Below are 17,586 nucleotides of genomic sequence, written 5' to 3' on the forward strand. Positions count from 1 at the left end.
ATTCTTTCAACTCCAAAAAGAAAACTGTCGTAAACCTATCTTGCAAAAGTTATCCCACACCTATGCCTACCAAGAAAATTACATCAAAACACGCGGAAATCTAGCTAGGCAATCACTGTCTCCTCAACAGAAAGGAGATACTTCACTTACAAAATTGAAAGAAGTTCTGAAAATCAAGCGGCATATATACTCAAAAATATCTATCGCCTATACACAATATATACGCAAAAATAAATAATACAGACATAATCAAGTCCAACTTTTACAAATTTCTCTTATGAAAAAAGTCCAAGGTTAAAACAATTATATCACCAATTTTGTTTTTAACCTTCTAATTTGAGCTGAGAAATCTAAGTTTTATCAAAGTTTCCGAATCCGTTCAGTTGAGACAAAGTCAGACCTGCCATTACTTATCAAGATCTATATTTGCAGAAAAGACCACCTATAAAGACCCAAATTACTTAGCCAACCTTCCTTCATTTTAATTTAAATCGAAAACAAAGCGGCTCAGCAATGTGCGATCGCACAGAAGGTTCCGACCCCGCCCATCCACAATTTTGGCATAATTGTCTACCAAATGAGGAACAGATAGAAAATCCAAAAATTATTTTTTGGGAATCCCAAAAAACCCCAAGCATTTTTCAAAAAAATTGTGTATGAACGATAAGTTAGCCTCCAAAGCAAATAGCTCAGTGGAGTAAAAATTGAAGCATTAAATTGCTGTGATATGCCAATATTAAGAAAGCGAGTCAAGACGAGCAAAATCAAACAACAACAACAACAACAACAAACATTAATTACATCAAAAAATTTTTTTCCGTTTTAAAAATTGAAATTTAACAACAAAGTCAACATACCGCCAGCTGAACCTAAAACTAAACAGAATAACTTATAAATCACCAGAAAAGATATGAACCAGTCCATGAAAAGGTTTGGTAACAATTAGACAAAAAAGAACAAACAGTTAAGTTAAAAAAATCGATTATTTTTTTAGAACAAATAATTTCAAAGTAATTAAAACCATTAGAAATCAAGTAAAATATCCCAAAGGTTTAAGATTACCAATCTATAGAAGGGCATTAGGACCTGCCCTTATTCACTTCTTTAAGCGGCTAAAAAGAACAACAAAAAACAACAATTCAATTGAAACTTGCCAGAAAACGCTGTCAAAACCGTCAAGCCAAATTTCGGCCCTCAAAATATATTCGTTTGCGCCTTCTTCAAACACCGATAATTTAGTTTTTGGCTATTTATTAGTGAGACTAGGTAACAAGTAGACAAAAAACAGAAAAGGGCAAAAGTATGTAATAATTTTGATTTTTCGAAAAAATTATATCCAAAGTCATGAAAAACATTAATTACAAAATGAAATCTTTAAATAGGGTCATTTATTCATCCAAAGAAATTCTTTGGGACCTGCAATTATCCAGAATAATCCTTGCGTCTACAAAAAGAACGACAAACATACAAAAATCAAATTCATTTACTTTTTTTTGCGAAAAACATGTGTCGAAGTCCGTAAGGTCATAACGCATTCTTTAAAAAAATAGATTTTGGGACATCAATCCCTTTTGACACCTTCCCTTGCCACCCATAATGTCATATTTGACCTGTAATTAACGAGATTAGGTACCAAAAATGAAAATAAAAAGAACATAGCTGGCAGATTGCCAGAAAATAGCCGCAATAGATTCGTAGATCGGCAGTCTAAAAAAAACATTAAAAAAGACAGACCAAAAAAATTGTCTTTTCATTGAAGGCTGATCTGTTATATTTTGATTAGAAAAGTTATTGCTGCCTCTATTAACTGATCTCAAATAACCTTCATTTAGAGTGAAACACACCCATTTGACCTTATCTCTTTGAATTAAAGTAAATAAAAGTCAATTTCAAAGTGAGGAAGTCATTTTTGAGAGTGAGGTAAGTCAAGTGTGACCAAAAATTTAATCACGCGAATGAACAAAAAAACTGGCTCCACTAAGAGCGAAAAATGACGTCACGCATGCAATTCAGTTGAAATTGCATGAATAAATGGACAAAAAGTGGCTGTGACGTCATATGGTCGTAACAAAAATTATGACGACGAAATAAAAAAACCAAGAGAAGGCCAATAATAGCTCCAGCTAATGCTGTGCGGCTGTTAAAAAAACTTGCGAAGTTAAAAAGTTTTTTATTTTTAGTTTTAGAAAACGATTGTTTTCAAAGTCATGAAAGCTATCAGCTATCTACTAATATCAGAATATCAGCTCACCCATTCTTCCATAAGAAGCCAGTGAAACCTATCACTATACAGGAAATTTCATAAACTGAAATGACAAAGTAAAAATGACAGTAAAAGACAAAATTAAAAAATTCAATTAATTTCATGAAGAAAGTCGAGGCCCTTAAAACGGTATTCTATATCTTTAATGATTTTAATATGTTCAATTGAGTTTTATTTTGAACGCTAATAATGTCATATGAGAACTGTCAGTAATATGATAATGTGACTAGAAAACGTGAAAAACTGGCAAATTTCTAAAAACAAAAAAATCTAAAATCTATTAGTATCAAAGCCAGAAAACAATAACTTCAGGCTTAAAAACGCAATCGAGACTAAATTTCAAATCTGTAGATTGAAGAAGAATTCTTTCTTTGCTGACACTAAGCTGCAAGTTAACCAAATTGAGAAAAAAACTGGAGGAAAAGTTCATTAAGCCATTACTAATTTAAAAATCAATTATTTTTAAAAGTCGAAACTATCATAAACTTTCAAGTAAAAAAACTAAATGCATTAGCTTGGAGCTGCTTAGGAAGCCAATTGGACCTATCACTCCTGAGCTTTCATTTGATATGTTCTGTTCTTTATTATTAAAAAAAGGTCTTTTTTCAAAAAAACGACCGACTGATTGCAATCCGAATTCTTTTTGGATTGTAACAGACCAAGATTGGCTTAAAACTAGCCCTGCTAATGCTTTTTGTCCGTTAGGAATTTTTAATTTTTCGAATATTGTAGATATAGTTAATTTATTTGAAAAATCAAAAAACATTCTGCATTTTTGATAATAAACGAGTAAAGCTAGCAAAAAACGGCAAAGTTTTAATTACAGAGCACTCTCAGCGGAAGTTGAAGTAGGAACAGCCCCCTTCTGAGTCTACAAAGATTGTATTAGTGTTGTTTGGGGGTGTAGTGCCGGCAAATTTAATCAAAGTGGACTAAAGTAGCTTATTTCGTGCTGTTTTTGATGAAACAGGCTGAATTTTGAAATATTTATCCAGAGTTTTTGGCCAAAAAAAATAAATCAGAATAATCAACAAGGCTTGTTTGTCTGTAAAAATAAAATCAACTACACAATTCTTAAACATTTCAACAAATTTAAGCAAAATTGACGAAAATTTAGGCAAAAATTTCGGAAAATGTGAATAAAAACAACCTGAATTCACTCTACTTTTCTCAGAAGTTTAAACCTCGATAACTCCCTGTAGAAAGCGAAAATTAAACAAATCTTTTTAATTCCATATTCTACGATGGACGAGCTTTCTAATGATGCCAGACTCAACTCTCTATGATGAATATATCGATCGGCAAAAATTGACTGAACAAAAAAACCATTTGAGTACATAGTTCCTCCCCCCTCAAGAGGGGTCGGAACAACAAGGCTAGTACTTTGGCTATTGGCTTAATTTTCCTCAGATAGCTAAGTTAGGAATTTCATAATAATTGATAATTTAAATTATTAAAAACTACCTACAATGCTCCTTGCTTACAAAAGTTTCCACGTCGGAAAATTGAATTTGCTTTCACTAAGCGCAGAGGATTCAACAAAAAACTATTTTAAGTACAGTTCAGGTATCTTCAGTTCAGTCTCAAATAGTAGAATTGAGACTTGAAATAGTGTATTTGTGTGCAGGGCGGGGAGGTAAAAAGGGGTCAACTATGAATATCTGTCAATCTTGAAAAGACGATCCTGAATTTCAATCGCGCAATATCTTATATAATTGTTTTATCAGCTTTAATAAATTATACCTCTCTAAAATTCTTCATATCATTTCGTACAAAATCCAGGATTAAAAAATCTTCAGATTTTACAAGAAAAATAGAAAAATGGCTACAATACATCTTTTCTTGTTAGTTTATTAATTTTTCTTGTAGTTTAAGTTCGTTTGAGAAGAGTACTCGTTGACCTAAGCCAGCCTGCACTAATTAATCAAAGAAAAATGATGCCTCAACATTTAGTTTGGTGAAACTCACGAGAAAATTGCCTCATTGAAAGAGCTTCGAAAACAATTATCGAGCAAAGCTTCGAATTCAATTTAAGCGCACTTTTGGAAATACAAGTGAAAACAATGGGACATATTCTGAGGAGCTAACATTTTTGAAATTGGATTGCAACTATTAAGCACTTGTTGTATACTTAGCTGGTATCTTTTGTATATATCATCGTTTACGAACAAAATCTAGCAAGTAAAGCAAAAAAATAGGAAAGCTATGAGACTATCATTCATTAAGCACTTTTGAATAATCTCCTATCATATTGTCAAGACCTCTTGCACCACTAACAATTAATGTTTATTGAGCTTGATAATATTTAGTTCTTCGATCGTAAATCAATCTCAGCAATTCTTGTGAATAATTTTAAGCAAAAATTTTAGTTTTTTAACTTCTATAATAGCTATCCTGTCAAAACCAACAAGTGGGGTTCCAACCAAGACAAAAAATTAGCCTGATTAAAAAATTTTTAACAATTAAATAAATTTGAACTTCACATTTTTTACACTGGAACTGAGTTTTGAACAGACCGAAGGCAAAAGAAAACAAGCCATTGCCAACGGAAAATCTAATCTCAAACAACGGACAGCAACTTTAGATTACAACCTAATTCTGCCGAAAAAACAAAAGGCACAGCCAAAACTCATAAGCATCAAAATCAAAATCCGGAATCGCATTAAAAAAGACCACGTCGTTTGAGAGCACTCACAAGTATGCGATTTATAAGTTTTTCAATAAAGAACCGTCAGATTGTTTTTCCCGTTTGAGGAAAAGGTATTTTAAACTCAAGTCATTCTGAAGACGTCTTGAAAATTTAACTTCAATCCAAACAGGCGCTAAGTTGTAACCGAGTATAATGGCACAGCAACTAGATGTGCCATAGGATAAATATTTTTTTTAAAAAAACTACCATTTTAACCGGAATGCTTACAGAATTCATAATAAAGGAACCATTGAAAAATACTACAATTAATTCTACGCGAAATCCATTAAGACTTCAACACTGAGCTAAGTAACTTTAAAACTGCAAATCATTTAACGCTTTCGCTTCTTAAATCAAAATGCTCCTTCCAAGTTAGCTTACATTACCTTTCTACGGTCGCACCTTCTTCCCCAAAAATTCACCGACCAGTTATAGTGACTAATGCAAACCATAGCGGATCAATTTTAAAACAACATTTAAATTGAACAAGGAGGCTCGTTTATGTGCGTTTGCACATAATCTTCCGACCCCGCTCAAGAAACTCTTGGTGTATCCATTTTAATGACCGCTTTAAGCTCTAACCACTATATAAATGAAACAATAACTCATTAGGGGGCCGATGATACCTGCCATTAAGGAGAATAAGAGACAAGACAAACAACAAACTCAATTAAAACATGGATTATTTACAACCAAAACCCAAATTCTATCTATTTTTTTCTTTAAAAAAAATGAAAAAGTCAAAATACCATTAGATAAAGTAAACTAAACCAATTGACTTAAATTTCACCAGAAAAGATACGAGACCTGCCCTTACTGATAATAATTAACAAGTAGACAGTAAACAAAAAGAGGAAAATAAGAAAATACGTTTATACTTTTTGAAAACAATTAAATTCAAAGTCATGAAAGCAAATAGCTATGAACTGAAATCAATCATTGGTTTCGTTTGTACCTTCTAACAAAACTAATGAGACCTGTCATTATTCAGAATGTCATTCTCCTAAAAACTGCAAAAAAAAAAGAATAAATACTGGCAAAAATCAAAAAGTCACTTCAATTTTACGAAGATACGGCGTCGAAGCCTATAAGATCAAAATCTATTCACTAAAAATACTGAAAAAAATTATTCCCTAAAACAATTATATAATCAATTGCACCGTATATCACTGCAATTATTGTGTTATGCGACTTGTCATCAATTTGCCCTAAATGTGATGATCCGACAAGATCGCAAAAGAGAAACTCAAAAATTGGAAAATGACAAAAAAGTAACTCCAATAAACCATAAATAAACTAAAGAAGCAGTAAGAACACTGCATTCAAGTTTTCTCGAAAAAAGTGCGATCTTTCTCTTTGCTGAGACTACGTTAAAAAGATGCAGAAATAAGATTGAAATTGTCAAATGGTTATACTTGTTACTGCTTAGGAAGCCGACTGTGCAAGTTATTAGTGAAAGTAGGTCAAAACAGTACACATTAACACTGAATACAAGCAGATCTCAAAACTTGACCTGTCAATGATCGAATTTTGAATTGAAATCATTCTGGTCTGTAACTAACATAACAAAACCAAAAGAGGCAAAATTATTTCAAAAATATACAGGGCCCCATTACAATCCGCTCAATTTCTGAACTATTGAATTCTACCACTAGAACAAAAGTGGTCGAGATCTCGATGCTTTTACATTACAAAAAACGTTCAAAATATTACCCAATTAGCCAATTTGACCAGAAATTCATTACATCAAAAATAAATGATGAACTTTGGATACTTGAGCTATACTACCAAAAAACCATCATGTATCAACAGAAAGCATTAGATAAATTATTAAGGCTCCTTCGATGCCGAATTAGACATTGGATTAATTAGACTGCCATAAGATTACAAAAAGAACATTAAACGAGGCAAAACTCAGAATTAAGAAAATTTACGAAAACAATTTGCCGATGCAAAAAAACTGAGTTTTTCTCATAAAACACAATATTGGTTCATTAGACCCTAATGGATTAGAGAAAAAACTCATATTAATTGCACCTTATCAATTGAACGAGAAATGACTCTTGTAGTTGGGAAAAAAATTGCAAAATATTTTTCAAAAAATACAGACCCAAAACACACTCCGAATCCTTTTTCATCGCAAAACTCAACGATGACAATAAAACTTGCCTTGCTATAACTGCTCGGCTGCTAAAAACGAAATTGTTCTGAAAAATTTTGTAATAGCTTCTCGGCAAACGAAAATCTTAATGTTTCCAAAAAAAAAACAATGTTATTTCCATAAGACTACAAAAAGAACATCAAATGCTGGTAAAACTCAAGAATTAGGTAACAACTTAAAGAATAAACGAAAACAATTTGCCAGCCATAAAAACCATGAGATTCACTCATAGAACACAACATGGTTTCATTGTAAATTGGTGGAACATAGAAAGACCTCTTATTAAATGAAGCTTTAATTAAAAAAAAATTTAAATTGGATGAAAAATGCAAACATTTCAAAAATGACAGACCCAAAATACATAACCGACTAACGTCGGGTGAATTGCTTTCAAATGACCGGTGAGTGGTGGACTTCCTCAATGGCGTTTTAGTGAGGCTAGCTTTAGTATAATTGAAGGGGTGTGAGGTGAGTGCCGTGGAGGGGTGGGGGGGGGGGGGGGGTGTTGATGAGAGATGGAGGGATCACTTCTCAACGGCCTGGACGATGAGCAGGGTAGGGGATTGGGGGAGTGAAGTGAGGGGGTCTGATACGGGAGAGAGGGCAAGGTGGGGTAGGGCGTGGTGGGTCCAACTCTAAGAACCGCCCTTCACACCATGAGCATACGTCTCAAAAACAGTTTCTGCGAAATCGCATGCTAGGAGACTTGCGAGCTGAAAGGTTCTAAGATAACTTAATGGCCTCCGCGCTTTACCAGTTATCCCGTTGTTGAGGGCGATACAAAAAGGGCGACCAACAGGATTAATATAATTGCTACAAACTTCGTTTGAGAGCAAATAATCAGAATCCTTTTTCATTGCAAAAATCAACAATGAGACCTAAATTGGCCTTGCTATCGCTGCCGGTTGTTAAAAACTCATTTGCTCTTAGAAACTTGAAGTACAATTAGCCCATATCTGAATAAAAAAAGAATGTGTCAGCAGTTTTCATGTCTGCACCACCGGTCAAACTAAACAAAGTGGAAGAAATAGGCATACTTGATGCCATTTTTTTATTTAGCAAAAAGAAAATGCTGAATTTTCAAAAATTTAGCCCAAAAATTTTGCCAAAACGCTTGGTTCAAACTATTCATCAACTTTCTTCTATCTTTTAACAAATTTTTAGCAGAAACTCATTAAAATTAAAGCAAAATTTACGAAAAATTGGAACAAAACAACGGAAGTTAGGCCCACGTTCACATTTCTTTAAGCCTCCGTAACTCGCCGGAAGTAAAAATTAAAAAAATCTTTAATTTGAAGTTCGGCGCTTAACACGCTTTCTAATGATACCACTCACAATCCCGTACGATGAATATATCTATCGGCGAAAATTGACTGAACAAAAAATACAGTAGCGTATATAGTTCCTCTCCCACTAAAGTGGGTCAGAAAAAATATACATATTTGAATAGCAGCGCACTTTCCATTAGACTTTTATTAACTGTTGCCAACTAAGATAAGCTACTTTGAACTCTAAATGAGAGCCATTTAACCACAAAATTGAAACGTCAAAAGTCACTCGCAATAAGGTTCCACGAAAAATCGATAGGACGAAAATAGAATTAAAAACCCTACAAACGTTGTTTGAGAGAACTTAAAAATTTGATTTCATCAATAACAGAAACCTTACAGAAACCATTAAGAATTTTCTATTGCATACAATCTTCCAAGCAAGCGATCGTACCCTAATAATGATCATTATTCACACTAATGATTAGTTAATTAATGTTACGCTGAGCAAGCAATTATCAATCGAACAAAATAAAAAGTGGGCTGTTCGTACGGTAAAGGAAACCGCGTCATCGACATTTAGGCAAATACTTTTGCCTAACCTTGCATTTGGATTTTTTAACCAGTCAACACTCTGATAAAAGTATTAAAATCACGTTCTAAAATCATGTCCATTCCTACCCGCAGACTGTTCATTTGTTTTTTTTATGTTAATCAACAGTTACTTCTGAAGGGAATCTTTTTAGAAGTAGTCAAATTGCACACTTAAAGCAATAAAACGAACATAGATCTGATACGCATTGAGTTCTATTGGCGTATCAAAAGTCAATTTGACTACATCTGAACAACTGAAGAATACTGCCATTAATTTTACACGAAATCCAGTAAGACTGTAACACTATGAGCTAACGACGAACATTTTCCCCTTGTAATTCTGGCCATAAAATTTTTCCTTCCAACATCTCGCAAAATTCAGATAGAACAAATTGAGTAAATATTGAATTAAAGACTAGAAAAATAAATTTTCAATATCAAAGATGAACATCTGATTAATTGAGCACCTCGATGAAGCAAATTCTTCATTTAAAGAATTGTCATCGACTATCGTATTGACCAAAAGCTGATCACTAAAAGTTTTAAAGCGGATGTAATTTTGGTAGGCCTTTGGGCAATTTCATCAAATTCGTTTTTTTTTGTCTATTAACCCTTTATCGAACCCAAAAATTTATGGACATCTTAAAACTACTGATCATATTTCGGCAACTTTTTCCTTCCCCGGAAAAAATGGGGGTTAAGTGCGGTGGGTGGGAATTAGAGATTCACAACACAATTCGAGGAACTATTCTGTCTCACTTAGTGTGCTTTCAACTTTTAGCCTCCCACGCACACAAGACTTCTTTACACAGCAAGGTGCAATGGATATAGTGGTCATAACGGCACAAAGGCGGTGGGAAAGGGTGGAGTGGGTTGATGGGAGGGCAGTAGAGATCCAATTTCACAAAGAAATCATAGAGTTCAAGCATAGAGTTCCATATCACGGACTGCCTTCTTCTTCATAGCATGGAAATACACAGATGGAAGCAGCATTCGACCGTATGGGATCAAACAGTGATACCAGGGAGCAATGCACACATCCTTCTGGTCAGTGGCGAATGCTTCCACAGATCGCCTGGCACATTCGACTGGACTCATTCCACGGGCGATTGTTTTGTCCACTTTACCATACGACTGAAAACATGAAAAAGGCTGTTACATGAAATTCATAATTTTGTCATCGGGGAAAAACTTTAGAGGAAATGTTTCCCATTGCGAACAAACTCGAAGCAAATTTTTGTCCTTTATATTGAACTGAAAGGTGGGATTTCCCATTACACTTTACATTAAGTAAAAAGGTGTGCAATAATTAACCATACCCGGCAAATTGCAGGAAAATAGCCGCCATTAATTCCCATAACCTCAATTGGGATAGAAAGAACAAAAAATGAAAAACAAATATGATTTTTGCTTAAAAAAACATTTTAAAGGTTTGAACTACTTTGATGTTATTTTGCTGTTAGGCATACTCCTGGTTCTTATTGAGAAGATACATGGTCTAGTATCCATACCCATAAACATTAGAGATGGCAACTAAGACTTATAAAAAGACAACGACTAACGCCAGGTAAATTGCTATCAGCACCTGCTCTTTTCAGCACTACGATAAAACGAAAAAAAATAATCGACGATAAAAAGCAGGCGCTAACACAAAGAATTTTAATTGACTAAACAAAAACTCGACCAAGAATGCAATATGAATGGATTGAAAAACCATTTAAATCAGATCCAAAAAATGAAATCATAGCCGGCAGATTGCTGGAATAGCAGCGAAAGAATAGACTAGCGTGCCGTATAATGGAGATAAAAACAGATGCAGATATAAGTTGAAAAAGTTATCGACGCCGCTCAAAAAGCTATGTAAAAAATTCGGCAATAAATTAATAAAGCTTGTTAAAATTCATTGCGCAGAAGCCATTTTATTAGGGACCTTTATTACACAGATGAGTTCATTTGACCTTAAACTTATTCAAAATTAACTTAAATTTTAAAAGGCAAAAGTCATTTTATTGGGTGAGGTAAGTCACTTATGATCAAAATCTAATCACGCAAAAAAATTTTGCTAGCGAGAGTGAAATGACTTCACGCGCGCAAATGCGATTAGTGAGAGGAAGAGGGTTAGTTTTCGCAGCTATAAAAACAGTTCAAAATTGAAGTCAAAATGCCGCATGAGAACAAAAAACCACTCGCGAGAAAGCGAATTTTTGTTTCAGCTCTGCTTTCGCACTCTGCTAGAAAAAAGAGCAACAAAATTGTACGCCTAAAAATCACATGCGTTTCCGCTCCACTTCCTATTTTGGTATGACCAAGTACTCATTACTTCAATTTGTCTTCAAAAATCATGAAAATGTGCAAACATTTTAAAAAGACAGCGACCCAATACAATTCAAATTCTTTGATTTGAAAAAAAGCAAGTTTTTGGAAAAACCATGTAAAATCCGATTAATAAAAATGAAAAACCAGTTAAATGGAGGCCGAATTGCTGCATGTGAACAAAAAAAAACAAGAGAGAAAATTAATTTTATATTTGCTCAGACACAGTTTTCTGACTCTAGTTTGAAATTTGAGTGAGAGAAATTAACGCCGCAAAACACTCGCCTTTTCCCTCTACTTCCTGTTTCGGCTTGACCAAAATTCTCACTTCAATTAGACTTTAAAAATAATCAAAATGTGTGAACAAATCTTTAGGAAAAGGACAAGTGCCTTGCTAATAATATTTAATGCCGATAAAGTGACGCTAACCTCTCCAGAGCCAGTGGCTGAATTAAGCGATATGTCAGTTCGGACGTATCCGGGGCTGAGAAGACAGACTGATATGTTACTTCGCCATTCGATCTCTGCCCGCAAGGAATCGTAGAAAGCTTGGCACGCATGTTTAGATGCAGCGTATCCTGACCGAAATGGAAGCGCAATTTTTCCCTGAAGAGAACTAAAACAAACAGCAGTTCCATTACAAATTCGAGACAAAAGCTGTTCAATGCGCACCCCATTTTAGATCAAGTTAAGTCTCTATTCTTTCAGCCAAAAACCATAGTAACAGTTTAATGAATTTCAAGGTACTTTATGCTGTCGTATATTATTTACAAAAGCTTGAATGGGTGATCCCATTTTATTTCCACTGCAAATTGGACCCGCTTGAAATTAAAAAATCATGGCAATGTGTCAACAGATCTTAAAAAAGAAATAAAAAATAGCAGTTGAAAGACTGACGGCGGCTATTAATTAACTTTAAGCCCCTAAGCATCTAAGCATATCTGTGCTACTGGAAATAAACAAAATATCCGGTAGATTGCCTGAACACAGATGCCTCTGATTTCCATTATCCCCGTTGGATGAAACAAGAACAGAAAGAAATTCACTGATGCAAAAAGTTTTTAAAAGCGCACTATTTTGATTGGATTCCGTAGCTAGGTATAGTCCTTTTCCTTAATGATAGGATACAGGGACTAGACTCATTATCAATAAACAATTGCTTTGCTGAGCAACTGCTGCTTAAAATCAATTTTAGCAGAATGCGCGATAAAGTAAATTAGCTAGGAGAAGTCAAAGAGATTTCATGCTAAAGGTCTAAAAAAGCCGCACAATCGGGGTAAAGCGAAATTAATGTTGTTGGACGGAGTCAAAAAAAAACAGGGCTTATATTAGCCTACTGAAATCACGCCAGCTATTAACGCCGTAAGCAACCTTCAACGCCAGCTACCGTTAACGAACTACTGGATCTATTTTGTTTTGGCCCCCCCAGCTTAGTGAGGTATAAATCTTTTATGACCCCCAGGCGCACGTGCTATTTTCTTTGATAGTAACGTGCTATATAACATATAATTTGTAACTGGGGGTCATAAAAAAGACGGGGGGGGGGGGGGGCAAAACAGAATAGCTCCGAACTCCTTTCGAGATAATGAAACTAATTTTGCACATTTTTGACTTTTAGTTGTGACGAACCGTCTCCTGATTTCAGCTTGTTAAAATTGTGAAGAAAAGCGCCACTTAGAGCCTCAAAAGTGAAAACTTCAAGAACTGAGAATCAATCGAAAAGTAGGGTACAGTCAATTGAATTGTAACTTCAATCAGAGGTCAAGCGAAGACTTTGCATATACAGACACACTACAAAAGTTTCTTCAAATTTGTCCGAAAAAAAGTAAAAGGGCAAAGACTTTTTGTACCTCTTTGCAAAGAACACAACATTTTTTAAAATAAAAAGGTGGCCTAGTAACTAGTAATTTTTCGCTAAGAATATATTATCTAAGTAGCCCGAGTGACTTAGTGCCCTGATACGAGGGCGCTTGCGCCAGAGTGCTGAACACAGGGCAAAGGGGGAGACTACGATTTGGTTCTAAAGTATTCAGAGCGCCAAAGGGTACGAAAACGTTGAATTTCATCGGAAATTCAAATTGAGTACATATTGGCAGATTAAAGAGAAGTTTTCTTCTGAAAAATATACAGGAGTTCAAATAAACAAAACGTCTCCGACAGCGAAGCAGCCGATTATTTATAACGCTTTGATTCAGTGTGAAGAGTCGCCCTAAACTTAAGTGTCCCAAATTACTATTACTTCTTTAAGTCTAAGTTCAATCTTTCAAACTAGGCTCCCTGCCTCAAAGTTTTACTGACTGATCAAATCGCACTCTTTAGTAAAAATTTGTCTCCGAAGAAATGAACAACAAGCACTTAACTGAAGTCAGTTTAAGACTAAGTTTAAAACAAGAAAAAGATTACGATTAAATATGAACATCGAAATTTAATTCCATTGAAAATTTAATGTTTGCCGTGAAATGTAATATGACCGCACAATGCCGTACCTCTGAGGTCAGTGAAAAATTGAGTGAATAAGGAAAAATATTAGGATAAAATATGAACATCAAAGTATTAATTACATTGAAACCATAAAGTTCGCCATGAAATGCAATGCCATATGACCGTAGCAATTGTGGTTTTTAGCTCTAATATTTCATTCGCGTTTAGATTATACTTGATAGTGCATAAAAAGAACCTTGAATTTGTCTCTGCAGAAATAAAGAACAAATGCTTACCTCAGAGGTGAGTTTAAAATTAAGTGAACAAGGACAAAGATTACGATTAAATATGAACAGCGAATAATAATATGAACAGCTAATAATTCCATTGAAAGCTTAAAATTTGCCGTGAAATGCAATGCCATATGACCGTTAAATTGTTAGTTTCTTCAGCTGGTGCCTTATAGAAATCAAATTCTGCCGCCACTGAGCTCAAATCTTGTGTCAGGGTCTAAAAAGTTATGGACGATACAAGCTCCATTTAGTAACATTTAAACAATTAAAGCTGCCTTTCGTCTTATTCTTATTTTATATACCTGGTGGCGACTAGCCAACATCGCTCATTACACGCCATCATAGATGGCAGCAGCGTTTTCACCAACACTATCTGAGAGAAGTAGTTCAAATTCATCACATTTGGATGCACATCGATCAATGTACTCTGCACACTGCCTCGACATCCTATTACTGCGTTGTTGACCAAACCATGCACAACTCCGAAGCAATTCAGAATTTCATTCGCCGTTGCCTCTACAGTGTCAAGTTTTCCAATGTCAGCTGTTACGATCGCAATGTCTTCTTTTCGTTTATCCGAACTTTCCAGTGCTTCCATCATCTCCTCTTTTAGCGTTTCCAATAACTCTTTTCGCCGAGCAACTAAAATTACTTTTGCTCCACAATCAAAACATAGTTTGGCTATTTCCTTTCCAATGCCAGAACTAGCGCCGGTGACGCAAACAACTTTCCCTTGAAGCTTCGCTATCAATTGCTTACGACTTACTGATCCAAAAAGACTTTGTATGAGCACCAGAATGCTGACATCGCCATAAAGACTCCTCCCAATAAGGGAATGCAATCAAAGAAACACATCTGTCTGAAATATGTTAAACAGTACGATTACAAAAAAGGCATTCACCACAACAAACCGTTAAGACGAAAAAATTTAGAGCCTCAAAAGTGGAAACTTCAAGAACTGAGAATCAATCGAAAAGTAGGGTACAGTCAATTGAATTGTAACTTCAATCAGAGGTCAAGCGAAGACTTTGCATATACAGACACACTACAAAAGTTTCTTCAAATTTGTCCGAAAAAAAGTAAAAGGGCAAAGACTTTTTGTACCTCTTTGCAAAGAACACAACATTTTTTAAAATAAAAAGGTGGCCTAGTAACTAGTACTTTTTCGCTAAGAATATATTATCTAAGTAGCCCGAGTGACTTAGTGCCCTGATACGAGGGCGCTTGCGCCAGAGTGCTGAACACAGGGCAGAGGGAGACTACGATTTGGTTCTAAAGCATTAAGAGCGCCAAAGGGTACGAAAACGTTGAATTTCATCGGAAATTCAAATTGAGTACATATTGGCAGATTAAAGAGAAGTTTTCTTCTGAAAAATATACAGGAGTTCAAATAAACAAAACGTCTCCGACAGCGAAGCAGCCGATTATTTATAACGCTTTGATTCAGTGTGAAGAGTCGCCCTAAACTTAAGTGTCCCAAATTACTATTACTTCTTTAAGTCTAAGTTCAATCTTTCAAACTAGGCTCCCTGCCTCAAAGTTTTACTGACTGATCAAATCGCACTCTTTAGTAAAAATTTGTCTCCGAAGAAATGAAGAACAAACACTTAACTGAAGTCAGTTTAAGATTAAGTTTAAAACAAGAAAAAGATTACGATTAAATATGAACATCGAAATTTAATTCTATTGAAAATTTAATGTTTGCCGTGAAATGTAATATGACCGCACAATGCCGTACCTCTGAGGTCAGTGTAAAATTGAGTGAATAAGGAAAAAATATTAGGATGAAATATAAACATCAAAGTATTAATTACATTGAAACCATAAAATTCGCCATGAAATGCAATGCCATATGACCGTAGCAATTGTGGTTTTTAGCTCTAATATTTCATTCGCGTTTATATTATGCTTGATAGTGCATAAAAAGAACCTTGAATTTGTCTCTGCAGAAATAAAGAACATATGCTTACCTCAGAGGTGAGTTTAAAATTAAGTGAACAAGGACAAAGATTACGATTAAATATGAACAGCGAATAATAATATGAACAGCTAATAATTCCATTGAAAGCTTAAAATTTGCCGTGAAATGCAATGCCACATGACCGTTAAATTGTTAGTTTCTTCAGCTGGTGCCTTATAGAAATCAAATTCTGCCGCCACTGAGCTCAAATCTTGTGTCAGGGTCTAAAGTGTTATGGACGATACAAGCTCCATTTAGTAACATTTAAACAAATAAAGCTGCCTTTCGTCTTATTCTTATTTTATATACCTGGTGGCGACTATCCAACATCGCTCATTACACGCCATCATAGATGGCAGCAGCGTTTTCACCAACACTATCTGAGAGAAGTAGTTCAAATTCATCACATTTTGATGCACATCGATCAATGTACTCTGCACACTGCCTCGACATCCTATTCCAGCGTTGTTGACCAAACCATGCACAACTCCGAAGCAATTCAGAATTTCATTCGCCGTTGCCTCTACAGTGTCAAGTTTTCCAAGGTCAGCTGTTACGATCGCAATGTCTTCTTTTCGTTTATCCGAACTTTCCAGTGCTTCCATCATCTCCTCTTTTAGCGTTTCCAATAGCTCTTTTCGCCGAGCAACTAAAATTACTTTTGCTCCACAATCAAAACATAGTTTGGCTATTTCCTTTCCAATGCCGGAACTAGCGCCGGTGACGCAAACAACTTTCCCTTGAAGCTTCGCTATCAATTGCTTACGACTTACTGATCCAAAAAAGACTTTGTATGAGCACCAGAATGCTGACATCGCCATAAAGACTCCTCCCAATAAGGGAATGCAATCAAAGAAACACATCTGTCTGAAATATGTTAAACAGTACGATTACAAAAAAGGCATTCACCACAACAAACCGTTAAGACGAAAAAACTTCACGGATTTTGTAAATCGACGTTCTTCAGTTTGCTCAAAATCCACAAGTTTGTTACAGAATTCTGGATTTTGTTCAGATTTCACATTTAAATTTTGATTGACAAAAATCAAAACAAGCATCCAAATTCATTGTTTTGACTATTGCAACTGTATATATATCTTTGGTAAACTAAAGAGCAAATAATTTGGACCAACAAACTGCTCATGACACGCTTTATTCTTGTGCTGTTTCCTCTGAACCTGATTGCCTCCCATTCTAGGCAAGTCTGAAGAGATCGAAATGAATTCAGTACATAAATGTAGAAACTAGACTGTTTTTTTTCTACAAGCAACTGGCATTACTTTGACGAAGCCCTAAAAATTAATGACAATATATGGCGAAAAAACCAATATCGGAAAAATTTCCGAGGATAGAAACAACAAATGGCGAGATAATCTTCAAAAAAGAAAGACATTAACGGAACTTTACTTGAAATGAAAAAAAAACAAGACCTCATTACGAAAAAACTATCAAAACATACGAACAACCTGCGCACAGCCAGCTCGAATGCATTGGCAAAAATTACAAAGAAAACACGCCAATGCGCCCTGTTTTATCTATTACTGAAGCTCTTATCACAATTTAAACACTTTTTTTTACTCCACTTTATTGAAAAGGTGCCGGGAGCCAACATCGAAACTTCGAG

The 17,586-nt window shown here is 35.0% G+C and overlaps 1 protein-coding gene across 2 annotated transcripts; it reads right to left on the reverse strand.

Annotated features, from left to right (window-relative positions):
* Positions 1 to 9,367: 9,367 nt before the first annotated feature.
* On the reverse strand, positions 9,368 to 16,856 carry LOC142346015 (dehydrogenase/reductase SDR family member 7B-like). 2 transcript variants are annotated; one of them, XM_075398494.1, is made up of 3 exons: positions 16,272 to 16,856; positions 11,718 to 11,904; positions 9,368 to 10,109 (listed from the first exon to the last, which is right to left on the reverse strand). In XM_075398494.1, the coding sequence occupies exons 1-3, from the start codon at positions 16,823 to 16,825 to the stop codon at positions 9,897 to 9,899; spliced, it is 954 nt and encodes a 317-aa protein (XP_075254609.1). In that variant the 5' UTR covers positions 16,826 to 16,856; the 3' UTR covers positions 9,368 to 9,896. The 2 variants fall into 2 exon arrangements, with proteins under 2 accessions (XP_075254609.1, XP_075254610.1); XM_075398495.1 differs by lacking the exon at positions 16,272 to 16,856 and adding an exon at positions 14,305 to 14,711.
* Positions 16,857 to 17,586: the final 730 nt, after the last annotated feature.

This window comes from Convolutriloba macropyga, chromosome 9 (assembly GCF_964194025.1).
Source record: "Convolutriloba macropyga chromosome 9, txConMacr16.3, whole genome shotgun sequence".
Lineage (NCBI taxonomy): Eukaryota > Metazoa > Xenacoelomorpha > Acoela > Convolutidae > Convolutriloba > Convolutriloba macropyga.

What these genes read in the sequence shown, in the direction of transcription:
- LOC142346015 (XM_075398494.1), bottom strand. Translation starts at nt 16,825, where the DNA reads ATGTGTTTCTTTGATTGCATTCCCTTATTGGGAGGAGTCTTTATGGCG. An exon ending in TGTTGGATAGTCGCCACCAG is followed by an intron (nt 11,905 to 16,271) that starts GTATATAAAATA and finishes TGTTTGTTTTAG; the next exon opens with TTCTCTTCAGGGAAAAATTG. An exon ending in CAGCCACTGGCTCTGGAGAG is followed by an intron (nt 10,110 to 11,717) that starts GTTAGCGTCACT and finishes TCATGTTTTCAG; the next exon opens with TCGTATGGTAAAGTGGACAA.